General features: G+C 37.4%; 1 protein-coding gene across 1 annotated transcript in view; it reads left to right on the forward strand.

Moving 5' to 3' along the window:
* Nucleotides 1-13,926, forward strand: part of VWA8 (von Willebrand factor A domain containing 8) — a 181,970-nt gene that overhangs the window by 10,304 nt on the left and 157,740 nt on the right. The window contains exons 2-3 of the mRNA XM_041466938.1: nucleotides 2,753-2,830; nucleotides 12,982-13,112. Coding sequence (XP_041322872.1) covers nucleotides 2,753-2,830; nucleotides 12,982-13,112 — 209 coding nt within the window. The remainder of the gene's footprint in view (nucleotides 1-2,752; nucleotides 2,831-12,981; nucleotides 13,113-13,926) is intronic.

The raw sequence follows: 13,926 nt of genomic DNA on the forward strand, positions 1-13,926 counted from the left end.
CATCAACATGGAGGTATTTTCATAGAACCATAGATGAATAGAATATACTGAGCTGGAAGGAACCCACAATGATCATCAGCTCCTGGCCCTGCACAGGAATTTGCCCCACCATGTGCTTGAAAGCATTATCCAGACACTTCCTGAGTTCTGTCAGGCTGTGACCACTTCTCTGGGGAGCCTGTTCCAGTGCCTAATCATACTATCAGTTGAAGAGCCTTTTTCTAAATCTCCCAACACAGCTTTGTGCCTCTCTGGTCACCAGAGAGAAGAGATCAGTTCTTGCCCCTGTCCTTTCCCTGATGAGGAAGCTGCAGACTGCAGTGAGGTCTGCTCTCAGTCTTCTCTTCTTCAGGCTGAACAAGCCATGTGACCTCAGCCACTCTTCATGTGGCTTCCCCTCACCCCATCACCATCACCATGAGTAGCCCCAATTAAAAAGGTGTGGTGCCAAAAATGTTGGTGCCCTGCCATCATCCCTATTAGCTGTTCCCAGTGAGAAATGGTGAGCTTGGAACTGCAGTAGAAGAAAGGGAAAGGGTGATGATGCTTAGTCAGTAAAATAGTTTTTCTTACTTTAAAACTCAAAGAAATGGGCAAAACACTGGGATAACCAAAGACTAGATTTTAGTCCCTGCAGTTCTTGTGTCTATTGTTCAGTGACTTTAATTTATGTAAGAGTTCCCAGAATCAGGACTAGGGCTCTAAACTATTGCAAGACTTTCTTTTGGACTGTGTTTGAATGCTTCAGGCTGGAGAGGGCACAGTACTCTTTGGTGCATTTGAAATGAAAATTCAGCAAGGACCAGAAAGAGCTAAAGCTCTAGACAGCTGCCTAATTGTTAGCTTAGCCCAGCTCTGTTTGGAACCATTCCACTTCTGGGCTCTTGCGCAATCAAAGAAGGGTGCTTAGTTCTAGCATGGTGAGTGGGAACTGCTTGGTTCTGCTTGCCCTGAGAACCAGGGATGAATCCTTGTCTGCTTTTTATATGGCAGTACTGTGTCCCACTTTCTGGCAAGCTATTGGAGCACTGTATTGCTCCAACTGTATTGTTGTATAATACATATTTATATTGTATTGCATAAAATGAGGGAACAATCACCAGCCTACTACTTTTTGCCTGTATTTTAGGGAAGAATGGAGGGCTGACTATTTATACTCCAGGAGCAATGTAAGGACCCGTATGCAGGATGTATGTCAGGCTGTGAATCCCAGTCTCTGAATTCTAGTCAAGCCCTTCAATTTAGCAGGAAATCAGCTACAAGCCTTTCTTCACTGCTTCCTGTTTGTTACTGTAGGTTATTCTACTCTGGCTGTTGTAAATCTAGTAATTTCCCATGAATTGTGTGAGCCATTTCAGAACCTGGGAATTCTCAGTGCTGTGAGATGACCAGTAACATCTGGGTATGCTGGAAGAGTACTGCATTTGAATGTAAAACTAGAGTCATGGCTGACTGAAAGGAGAACTACTACATGTGTGGGAGGAGTTTTAGTTGCCTCTTTTAATTTGGGCAAGCTGCTTCTCCAGCATCTCCCTTTCTGCTTCCAGCATTAGTCTTCCAAACTGTTTGGCTTCTTTCATGGTGCTGGCGATAGGCAACTTTAGATTGGGTCTTCTTGGATGGAAGAGGACAAAGGGCAGGTCTACAAGAGGATTGGATCCCTGTTTGATGTTGTTTGTGGGCTCTGTACTTTCTGCATCTCACTCCTGAGAAAAGCGTAAACACATGAGACAGTTCCAAAACTTGACTTCAGTTCATGGAAATGAGGTGTAATCAGTGTTGTGGCAAAACTATACCCCTGTGCAGCAGTCTTACTCCAGCAATCCTCTCCATCCTCACACATGCACTACAGTGCAGTGGAAGTGGTGTTAGGTTTAGCAACAGTAATGGGAAAAATGCCGTTTTGCTGGAGTCATCTTAGTTTCATGGTCTTAATACTTTTGAACTCATTTGTGGGACCCAAACTGTTGAAAGAAAATAAACTTTGGTGGTCTTACTAGTCCAAACCTCATTTTCTTGGGTTTTGGGCATTGTGCTGTTTTTCAGTGTGATTTCTGCTGTGTTGATGCTTGCCCATTTCTGTACTGCAAACTAGATTTCACTTTTGATTTCCATGAGAAAGTGCACAGGGCATGTCCTGCAATTTAATTCAAGCCTGTGGTTGCAGAAAGATAGATAAGACAGGCAGGTCCTGGTGAAGAACCATTAAGTAAAATGGCCAGATGCTTTAGGTTTTTTGAAACCCAGAGCAGAAAGTTCTTGAGACCACTCAAACTTCAGAAAGGTGCCAGGTTCTGCCGCCATATAGTTCAGGGTCACTTTGTACCTCCAACAGATACTGTTACAGGCTGCTTGAAAACTCGGGAAAATCATCATCCCTACAAGTTTTTGTCACCGATAGCTCTACAGGCAAACATGCTAAAGTTTTAATTTCAGTAAGTCAACAATGGTAGTTGGAATTGTGTTCTATACTGGGCTTGATTTCCATAGCTCCCAACAGCTTAAGATTCTAAGAGCAGCAATAAAGGTAAAAACAGGAAAAGGTAATATTAATTAAATGTAAATTGTCCAGGTACCTGATGTACTGAAAAGCAGCAGAGCCCAATTAGAAAACACAAACACATTAGAGGCTGCTTTGTGAACACATAGTCAGCCTCACCACAGGAGGCTTATAATTTAAATTTTAAGGACATTAGATATTTAAAAGTATCGAAGTATGTAAGAAGTAAAAGACTTATTTTCTTTATTTTAGGTGATACTGTCACTATTGGAGATGTGTCTTTTAAACTCAAAACACCGAAGAACCCAGAACTTGTTCCACAGAACTACAGTAAGGATCTGCTTTCCTTTTGAAGGAGTTTCAAGGCTATATTAGAAAAATTTCTACTCATTCAGTCACCTCCCTGACTTTACTGAAATGATCTAAGAAATGTATTTTGAAGAAGCATGCAATTTGGGGGAGGCTGTCTTTGCATAGTTCATTACTTTATCTCTGGTTCAGCTGGTTGTATACGAATCTTAACTTTGAATATAACTTATCCCATTGGTCAACAGGACCATAAGAGAATCATTTGTGTATGTTTAATTATTTTGTTCAAAAAGGTTTTTATCCATGGATTACTTCTAAAAATAATCTCAAGTTGTTTGGTCATTAAACTGTGGCTGTTTAGAATTACCATTCAACTTCGATATGATTATACATCCTAGCAGTTTGCAGATGTATGATTGTTTTTTACTGTGATATTTAGTATTCCCAGATTATCACATAATTGTTGTCAGCAAACATACTGGTCTTTGTGATCCATCAAGTACATGAGAAGTCAGTTGTATAGTCATGAAAAATGCTGTCAAATGTAAAATACGCAGATGATTATGCACATTAAGAACATGCACACATGTACCTAAAATTGATTCACATTATCTTTTGGTACATTGTTACAGACATCACTGGTTTGCAGACATCCTTATTTCATGACTGTTCACAGAGAATATGTGCTTCTTGAGCTTTTCCTTTTGCACCATGGATCACAAGTGAATCATGTTTGCATTGTGGCTTTTCTCAGTACACAGGCCAGATGTTTCCTGAAAATCCAAAATGATCAGTTGCCATTTGTTCAGTACTTTCAAATTTAGGCTGCTGGATATCCAGAATGCAAGTTAATAAACATCCACTAAAAACTGATTTTTCCACTCAGATAATTTGCAGACCAAAACGAAGCACATGTGGCATTCTAAAAGGGTATGCAAGTCTTATATGACTGTTTACACAGAGACAAGCGCTGAGAACTACTAATGATGTCATTGCACTGTTCTACAGGTGGAAAATGGGTGTAATTATTGACTTCAAGTGAATTTGCTTTCCAGGATCATGTCTAAATTCATTCCATGGCATTTTGAATCAAGAAAACTCCTGGGGCACCGGTCTTTCTGTTTGTTTTGTTTTGTTTATTTTTCAGAAGGATGGCATTGATAATATCATCAATAGACTTGCCACTGCACAGCTGGCAATATAAAAAGTTTATATTGTTTTCTTAGGTTCATCAGACGGGGTTTAGGTGGTCCTGCTTGAGCAGGAAGGTTGGACAAGCTGACATCAAGAGGTCCCTTCCAACCTCAACTTTTCTGTGTTTCTGTGATTCCTGATTTCGTAATAACTGGGATAGTAGACTGTTAATATTGGCATGTTTAGATAGTTGTTTCTTACCTCTATTTTGTCACACAACATTTTGTCTAAAACATTTTCCCTTGGAAAGGAGTAGCAGAAATACAGAAACATAGAACAGTTTTGGTTGGAAGGGGATCTTTAAAGGTTATTTAGTCCAACCCCCTCTCAAAGAGCACGGACATCTTCAGCTAGATCAAGTTGTTGAGGGGGCAGTATTAAGGGGAAGATTTTGTTTGCTTTGACTGTTTAACTGGTGTGAAATCTGCCAGTAGTCTGGTGGGCCAGATCACTGATCTGCATCTGGACTGTGGGCTGATGAAGTCTCATAACTCAGTAGGCATCACACTGTCACTTTCCTACCAGGTAGTCTAAGGCACCAAAAATTTCCAGTGTCCTCTGCCAGCCGTTTTTACAGAGTAGCCTGTAAGGAAAGGGTTTCTGTTTTAGACTGTAATGATATGTCCCATTCCTCGTGAATTCCCTAGGAATGCTGCCAAACAGTTGAGAAATCTTGCACAGTATTATTACTTTTACAACTCCTTAAATAATAGATTTTTGCTATTCACTATTTATTTTGTATGCCTCTTCTCTCATTTTGATCATCAAGGATGTCAGTTGTCTGTTAATCCATTTTACTTATTTATAATTTTGGTAGATTGATTTGCTTTCTTATTTTTTGTGCTATACCAAAAGCATTAATTATAACAATGCTTTACCACATTTAACAATTTAACAATACTTTTTCACTATTACATATTTTGTTCAACCTGCACTTTTCAGCAAGTTAATGTTAGCTCTAAGTTACTCTAACAGCATCTCTTTCAGTTCTTTGGACTGAGAAGGTAAGAGAATTTTGAAAGCATTTGGAAGAATCAAAGGAGAGATTTTTCTGTTTAATGACTATAAGAAAAAGTGGTTGAAAACTGATAGTGAAAAAGTTATTAAGCACGGAACTGTACAGAATAATGAGATTTTAGCTAAAATCTGGTACCACGTATAATACTGTTTTTGTTACTAACATAAGTCTGATACCAAGTAATAGTAACTCTTATTAAAACATATGTATTATTAGTAATTTCTCTTTTTTTTTTTTTAAAAATTAATAAACATGACTGAAAGGAGCCTCTGTCATGCTTGGGATACTGTTGTTCATCAGTAGTCATGTACTGTAAGTAGGCTTACTTCAGGTGCAAAATTTTGCTTGTAAACCTAAGTATCAAATGAGTTAAAATTAAGTAAGGTAGAATACTAAGGTATTTTGTAGCAGAAAAATTATTTCAAATAATTGAGTGCAGTTTCTTTGTATATTTAAACTTAGGAATTTTTTTAACCCTTAGTTTTTGAGTACTTTGGTTATCTTACTATGGAGAACAAAGATATATTCCTGTAGTGGAGTTAAGTAGATTGTTTTGACTTCATATTGATTATCATCATGTGAGATATTTAGAGAGTGTATGTGCATTACTTAGCAGAATCTTTTCTTTTAAGAGTACTTCTCTTTTTGCTGTATGAATGACTGCTGTAGATACAAGTTGTTTTGGTGTAAACCAAATGGAAGTAATTGCATGTTTATACTAATTTATAAACTAAAACATCATATATTTTGAAAATTTATTTTAGTAGTTAATATTAAATTACGAATGTACTTGCCTGATTTCTTTTAAACTAAGACTAGAAATAATTAGATCATTTGCTTAAGTGGGAAACATCACTGAGAAGGTCTCTGCCATTGTAACGTTTGTAGTGGCGTAAGAACTAGCAGGAAGTAATTGGAGTAATTGCGGTTCATTTACTAGTTTTGCATATGATATTGTTTTCTAGCTTATCATTGTGTGAAGTACAGTGCTTCTGCTTTTGTTCTTCTGCCAGATAAAAGCCTTGTTAAAATGTGGTGATGTTGAAAGTGCGTATCTATAATTTGCAGCAAATTTTAGGTATATTATAACATATGCTAAACTCATCATTGTTTTCTAGGCTCAAAAATAGCCTTAAAAATCTGAAAAAATCATAACACAGTAAAGAATGTAAATGTATTAAGTACCTACAAAACTTTACATTTCTCATTTTGTCACATAATTATTACCAAAATATTCTCCCTTTGTACCAAATTAGACTGATTTTTAACTTCTTTATTGCACCTTACTACCTTTTGCAGAAATGCATAGGGTAGGTACTGCTGCTTGCCCTGTTTCCATGTCTTTGCTTTTCAGGTTTTTTTGCTAGGTCCCTAGCAAGTTCTCTATGAAATGTTCTATTTTGTATGTTAATGTGAAATATTAATTTGTTTTGCTGTTGTTGGCAAATGGCTTTTTCTTGGAAGGTGATAATTAAAGGTACATAAAATCTGAGTTCTTTTTGTAAGTGACAAGTAAAAATGAGTCATGCACAGGGGAATTTTATTAATGGGATTTCTGTCATAACTGTGTCTGACACATTCTAGAAAGAGGGCACTTATTTTTGCACTGCTTGTTCTTTTATCGGTAAAAATAAGCCCTACATCTTAAAAGTCTCACCATGTCTGAAAGCATGATTATTTCTTTAATTATACTTTGGAGAAACTTTGTATGACTTTCTGTGGTAGTTTAGATCTGAAATTGAATTGCAAGAATACACTCTTTTTTTTTTTTTTTTTTTTAGGGGGTTGGTTTATGGCAGTGTACTGCTTTCCTTAATTGTTTCTGGAAATGTTATGAAAATGACAATGTACTTGACATTTTAGCTATTTATTAATCTTGAAAAACAATTCCCAACAAAGCTCTTCCAGGACATTTTATTCAATGATGGCAAATCCTCATTAGAGCAGGAAAAGGGATGTTCTTCTGCAACAGGGCTTTGCTGCTCTGTGAAGGTCCAAGTGCATTCAAGAGAGTTTACATGCAACTGTATTGAATTGAGGAAGATTAATTTCAGTGTCATTTTTGTCAGATGTCTTCAATCTGAGCACCCCCCCAGTGTGTGATCAGAAGTGATATGTGTGTATACAAGGGACTAAGTTATGAATTTTGTTAGTTGAAATACATTAAACAGTAATTATTGTGAGGAATTCGAACAGAACGTTTGTGCATGTAATAATCTCTGTCCTCACAGGATCATATGTGCCAAATATTGAAGCTGGGACTGGTGTATGTTCAGTTTTTGCTTGAAGTAGGCTCAGATTTTCACTGGAATGTGTGCTCTTTCTTTTTTGTGTTAACTTTACATCTGAGAGTCAGAGTGCAACACTTTCTATAGACAGGTTGTATTGCAGGATGACTGTAATTTCATGCTAACAAACACTTCATTCATTAGATTTCTTCATTCCTAGCCTCAGGGAAGGTGTCTGCTGTCAGAGATTATGATTACTTCAATAGTTTGAATTTTCATGTAGGATTCCAACTGTTCTGCTGTTACCACCCCATCCAGAAGTTGAAATAGTGGGCTTTTTGTCAGTAGAGCTCTGGACATTTTACATTATTATCCCTATTTTGTCTGTACTGAGAATGAGACACAGGCATACACGGGGACATGGAAACCTACAGAGAAGGTCTAGATGGAGCTCAGGGAGTTGTCTGCACTGTTCGTTGTGCTTCAAAGCAAGGTCAGCTGAATCCAAACCACTCCTGAGAGATGTTTGTCCTCCTTGTTCTTAAAATGTGCTCATGATGTAGATTTCAGAACTTCTGTGCACACTTTGCTCCAGTAAAGATTCTTTTGTGACACAAGCTTGTTGGAATACTTCACTTAAGTTTTTTTGGGCACACTTTTAGTTGCCAGGGGTTTATTCTATCTAGCATAGCCTTGGTGAACAGAAACTTCTTCATGGTGGTTCTGTCTTGCATATTGGAAAACAGTTACTTCTTTTCTAGACTAAATTCAAATATCTTATGATAATTTTTCTTGTTTTTTTATCCTACTTTTTGCTGCTGGCCTGAGCTGTTGTGCTCAGAAGCAGATGCACTCTGTCCCTCCAGTTAGAGTCTGAGCTATGGATAACTGCTCTGTCTATTTTTCTGAGTAGTACATCCAGCTAGGAATAGTTTTGCTTATTCCATGTATGTGTCACAGGGAGAAACTTAGTCTACAGAATCCTATTCAGGGTTTCTTCCAGAAAGCTATTTGGTTTCACATGTTTCCTTTATATTATCTTTTAATTACTACTCACATGGAGAATAGGATTTATCTGTGTAGAGCTAACACCTTCCTGTGAAGTAATCAACTCAGAGGAATTGATAAATGAGTTTATAGTCTCATCCAAGAGGTAACTTCCCCCTTTCTAAGGCCCTGCAAAAACTTACAACTTGTTTCCTTAGCACCGCAAGACCAAAAATTTTTGGAATGAAGAGTGTTCCCATGAAAAATTTATGAGGAAAAATAGTATTCCAGTGAAAACTGTCTGTGATGTAACCACATCATGAGACTGAAAACGCTTTGAGTTCTGTGCATCGGCATAAAATGGGAAGAGCAGCAATGTTTTATTTGCTAAATGGCAGCAGCCAAAAGCAGACCACATAGCAGTGCCTCCCTCTCTACCTTGGCTATGCTGCCTCCTTCACCCTGTCCTGGCCAACTCATTCTCTTTCCCCATTGTCTCCCAGCCTGAGCAAACTGTGAAGTAAGTCTCAGTGAGCTCATTTAAAAATTAAAATAAAAATTCCCTTTTTGAAATGTATTTATGTTTTTAGACCAAGACCTCCTTCATTGACCCTTCTCCCTCAGCTGTATTTTACAGCTGCTGCTCCCTGTTTTAGATGAACTGCAGACAGCCATGGACAGCTACAGGACCAGATGGGAGGGTCATCTTGTTCCTGTCATTAATTTTTAGCTCTCCTGAAAAAAGGAGCCATTTTCAGACTTGGAGCATGGCTTGTAGTGAAAGTTCAGGGTATGCAGAGGTCCTTTTTATTCTGCTGGTTGTTGTGTGCCTGTTGGTTATTATATGATCGACCAGAGTCATACAGGGACAGGAGTTCTGCTGTATTTTGTACCACATCTGGAATAGGTGTTCTTGGGAATCAATTTACCTAACTCTCTGAACAGTGGGAAGAATTACATGTCTCCTTCATTTATGGGATTTCTTCTGTAGGTGGGACACAAGGAATTGCCCGCAGATAATGTCTGGTATCTCCAACGAATCTTACAGCTTCAGTGAGTGTGCCAAGAATTCAAGTATGAGTGAACTGGAATATTTCTGAGGCTAGCATAGCCATTTCAGTCTTGGCTTTATCAAAAGCTGATTTGTGGATCAAACAAGAGCAGCTGCTGCGTTTGCTTCAAAATCTATCTAAAACATTTTCTACTTTTCTTTTTTTGGGGATTTCTCTGTTCAGCTTCAGCTGCTCACTTTACAGAATGTTTTGTGCAGATTCTGCTAGGTGCTGTTCTGCTTATCACTTATTACGAATCAATATAATGCAATTTCTTTTGCTGTCTGTCCTTGGTACACAGAAATAGCAAAGTGTAGCACCAGCTACTCTCCTGCATGTGCCAGATGGTGTCTTAGAGAACACGTTGCAGAGGCTTGCTATGCACCATCCTGCAGATTAAGAATATAGGGTCTACTATTTAACTGCTGCAAATCAGTAGAGTGCCACTAAATAGATTGTGCAATCCCCATTTGCATTAGATGCTATCTGACTCATTAGGTAATTAATAGAAATTGTTGTAATATACTTGCTGATGCTTTCCTCAGTGAATTTGCCCTGTTTTCTAAAGATGTCTTAGAAAATTATTATATGGTACTTGTGGTAAAGTTGATATACAGCTCTTGAATAGAGAGGATTTTTTTTCAAGTAATATTAGAGAAAATCTAAAAGCCTTGCGATGTAGAGAGCACAGAATAAATAGTCCAAAATTATATAAATTATATACAAGATATTGTGTATGTGCATCTGAGGTTGCTTTTGGAAAGCAAACTGTGCTTTGGAAACTGCAGCACAGACTGCACGTACAAGAAAATGTTACATTCTTCTAATTTTAAAAAGACAACTGAGAAAGTGAAGTAGGTTTAGTATCTGAACAATGTACAGATATTACATGTTAGAACTGAAGGAACTGACAAGTGGAAGCTGCTCTCTTGACAGTTCACTGTAGGGAATGCTGGCTTGGAATTGTTGGCATCATTTGTAACAAGCTTTCTTTGAGTGAGTTTGCAGATGTCAATGTGCTGCTTTGTGATTGAAAACATGTATTGTAATTGATCTAGCTGTAATGTGTTTGTGAGGAGAATTATGTGAATGGGGAAGCAAGGAAGCCTTTTTCTACGAAGCGCACCAATAAGGAATTGTCTTTTGTGACCTTTTCTCAAAAAAAGCAGGATATTCTCAGACAGTAAGTTGTATTTTGTTATTGCTATTGCAGAGTACATTTGGACTGTTTAAACACCATGATGATAATACAAGTGCCCTTAAATTTCTTAAGGTTTTTTATGGGGATCACATTCTAAGATTTTACATTTTTTTTAATGCTGTACACTCGTATTCTTTTACATGATAGCTTTTCTTGCAGATGCTGCTGAGCAATCTAAAGTCCTGTTACTATTTATGGTACTGTTTTGAAGTGTAAGCACAGTTTTTCTTGAGACCATCCTAAAAATGAAAAAGATAGCTACACATATTAATGAGAATTATGCCAGAGGCATTTGCAGTCAGGCTGTGTCAAAGCTGGTTTTGCTGTGCTTCTAATGCATAAATTTCGACACGAAAGAGTTCCAAGCTTATTTTCCACTGCAAGCAAAGTATTTTTCTTCTTTTAAGAACAGCTATTATAGAAATACACTCGAGGCACATTGCCTTCATCCAGGTAGAAGTAATAATGAATGTGAGATCTGTCCTAAAATTTTAGTCATACCTTTAAGATAATACCTTTTCTTTGTATGTTGCTTTTCAAATTTCCATACATGTCCAGTAGCAAAGTTTGGACACAGCAGTTACTCTGGTGTGATGTATTACCCTTTATTTCCCAAAGAATATATCTAGTAGAAACTTCCCTAATTTCCTTGAAAATCTTGTAGAAGGGAAGATGTTATTCCCTGTGAGGAACTGATTTGCACTTGCCCAGCTGTGTGTGGTACAATGTGCATTGCTTTTGGAATACAGTACTTCTTCAAGGAAGAAGAAAATATTTTACATTCATATGATCTCACCACACCATATATGAAAGCTAATTCTGGACACACTAATGACAGTTGTTCAGAAAACAAAACTAGAAAATAAGGCGCACCTGAAAGGTTTATTTACAATTAATCTGGTAATCCTAATGCATAGATTGCTCATCTGTATGTGTATGCTATTTCTGTTCACACTGCTAGTAAGGATATTGTAAATTTCTCTGGAAGCAGATGATTTCAAACAGATTCCCTGAGTGCCAGACCAAACACCAAAATCTTCAGTTAGTTTTTGTTAAAATTTTCCTTAATCTCCCTTATGCTTAAAAAAAAAAAAATCTTCCTTGATTCTTACACAGTCATTTAATGCTGTTTCTATGGTCTTACAAAAATAGATTTTAATTGCAGTTTGCGAAGATTCAGCAGTGAACTGAACTCCTTCAGAACTGAGTGGCACTATTGCCTCCCATCCTTAACTCTGCCCTGCACATACTGGTTTCCCTGTATCAGATATAACACAGGGCTTGCTTTTTTTAAATGTTGGCTTCTAATTGCACCCAGTAATGGCACTGAAAAAAGGTGAATAACCAAGTATTAGTTTGGAGATTTCATGGCCTCTTGCTCGTTTCTTACTGCACTTCAGCATCCCAGTCACTGCCCTTGAGCCTCCGGCTTCAAACCTCATCACTGGTCTTGTCAGACTGGTCTGAAAGCAGCCATACACACCCATGCACACATAAATCCCCCTCCTGACTTGCTTACGTTCCCCTTCTCCTCCTGCACTAGTGCTTTTTGCTTGTGGCTGAGAAAGAGCCAGGCTTTGCTGGGGGACTATGTGAAGGACTTTTCTGAGGATAAGATGATATATGGCATTGAGTGTGATGTATGGCTCCTTCAGTGTGCTGTTTCTGCATGATGCTTTCCAGTGTTGCCAACATTTGTATACATGTGGTAAAAGTTTTAGTTTAATTATCATCAGGTTATTGCTTTTTAAATTAATGAATATGATATTTTTAATAGAAGTAAATAGATCTGCTTTGAATTGTTTGTTGGTTTTTTTTTTAATTGTGATTTTTGAGGCTGTATAATATAAATGTAGTGATGGGGCAAAGTTTGGGTTTCCTTGATAATTTAATTCTGTGGTTTATTGTGTCAAAATATAAACAGGAATGCAGTTGTCTTTAAAACAAGTAGCAAATTGAGTTTGTCCCTGAACACTAATCTTAGTCTGGTGTAATCAGTGTTTTTTGGGGTTTATTTGAGCTTCACAATTCACAGAAGCATTGGTATATATGCTGGATAAATATTTTACAAATTATATTTTGTAAATATATTATGGTATTGTGTAATGTATTTATATTATATTAGCTGATGCTGGGGAGTCCACTGAACATTGAGTAATAAAAACCAGTGATCAGTTTTTTATGTGATCAGTTTAATGTGAAATACAAATCCACAACCTGTTTTTCTGGTTTATGTTGGTTGTTGTTTTTTTGAAGGCTGAAGTTGTGCAGAGAAAAAAGAAATGGGTAAGATAGATGTATAAACTTTTATATGTAAGTTAAGTGGTCTAATATAAACTCTGTGTGGAATTCTCTGCTTTTCAGCTGTCCAGATTAGGGCAGTACAGTTTTCTGTATTTTAATTTTGGAGAGAAGCTCAAAGAAAGTGTTGAATGGCCGGGTATCTAACACTTCAAAATTTAATAACGTGTTCTTATCTTTGTGTTTCAAAGTGACAGAGTCTCTGGCCCAGTCTGTAGTCCACCATTTAAGATGGATAATGCAGAAAGATCTTCTTGGCCAAGATGTCTTTCTTATTGGGCCTCCTGGGCCTCTCCGGAGATCTATTGCCATGCAGTACCTGGTGAGTATGTTGGTTTACATGTGTTGGAGACATTGTTATTAATGTCAGCCATTCTTATACTAGACAAGTGGTAAAGGTAATCCTAGAACATCTTACAGCAAGCTACTTAAGAAGTAAATAAGTTTTTTCATAAACGTGCTTTCCAAAGCTCAGTTTTTGTTATAGACAAATAGAAAGTACAGACATTTTAATACGTGTTTTTCTGCTTAAACTCCAGGGGAAAAAAAAGAGTTGGAAAACTGTGTTACCATATGCTATCACAAATGGAGAAACAGTTTGTTCTCGGCATTATGTATGTTAGAAGATTAAGATATCTGCCTTGTGCTACAGACAACAAATCGTTTTCTCTTCATTACATAAAAAAAGAAATTAAGAAAAGGATTTGGGAGAGAAATGTTCTGAATAACATTTGGGAACAGTTATTCTGAGTGTTTAGAAAGAGTAGATGCATGTATGATCCTCTCTTGGAATGTGGGAAGGACTTGCCTACAGCCATCTGCATGAACCATGGCAGCACCATGTACAAAATTTCACGTTTAAAAAGTCAGTGCCTTTAAATGATCAGGAGGAGGGGGATGTCTGCCCCAACAAGTGATGTGGGTAGGACTAGGTCTGCTGTGAGCTGTATCTGGAATCTGGCTGATCAGAGGGAACACAAATGGACGTGTATAAACAGTTGTCATAAAGATCAGGCATTCCTTTAAAAATCAAAAGATTCTAATTGAAAGGCTACCTCCCTGAGGTAGAGCGTAGAGGAGAAAGCTACAAGATTCTGAACTTTGTCAAGGAGAGAAAAGGTTTTTTAATTCAGCAA

This window comes from Pyrgilauda ruficollis, unplaced genomic scaffold, assembly GCF_017590135.1.
Source record: "Pyrgilauda ruficollis isolate IOZ18807 unplaced genomic scaffold, ASM1759013v1 scaffold20, whole genome shotgun sequence".
Lineage (NCBI taxonomy): Eukaryota > Metazoa > Chordata > Aves > Passeriformes > Passeridae > Pyrgilauda > Pyrgilauda ruficollis.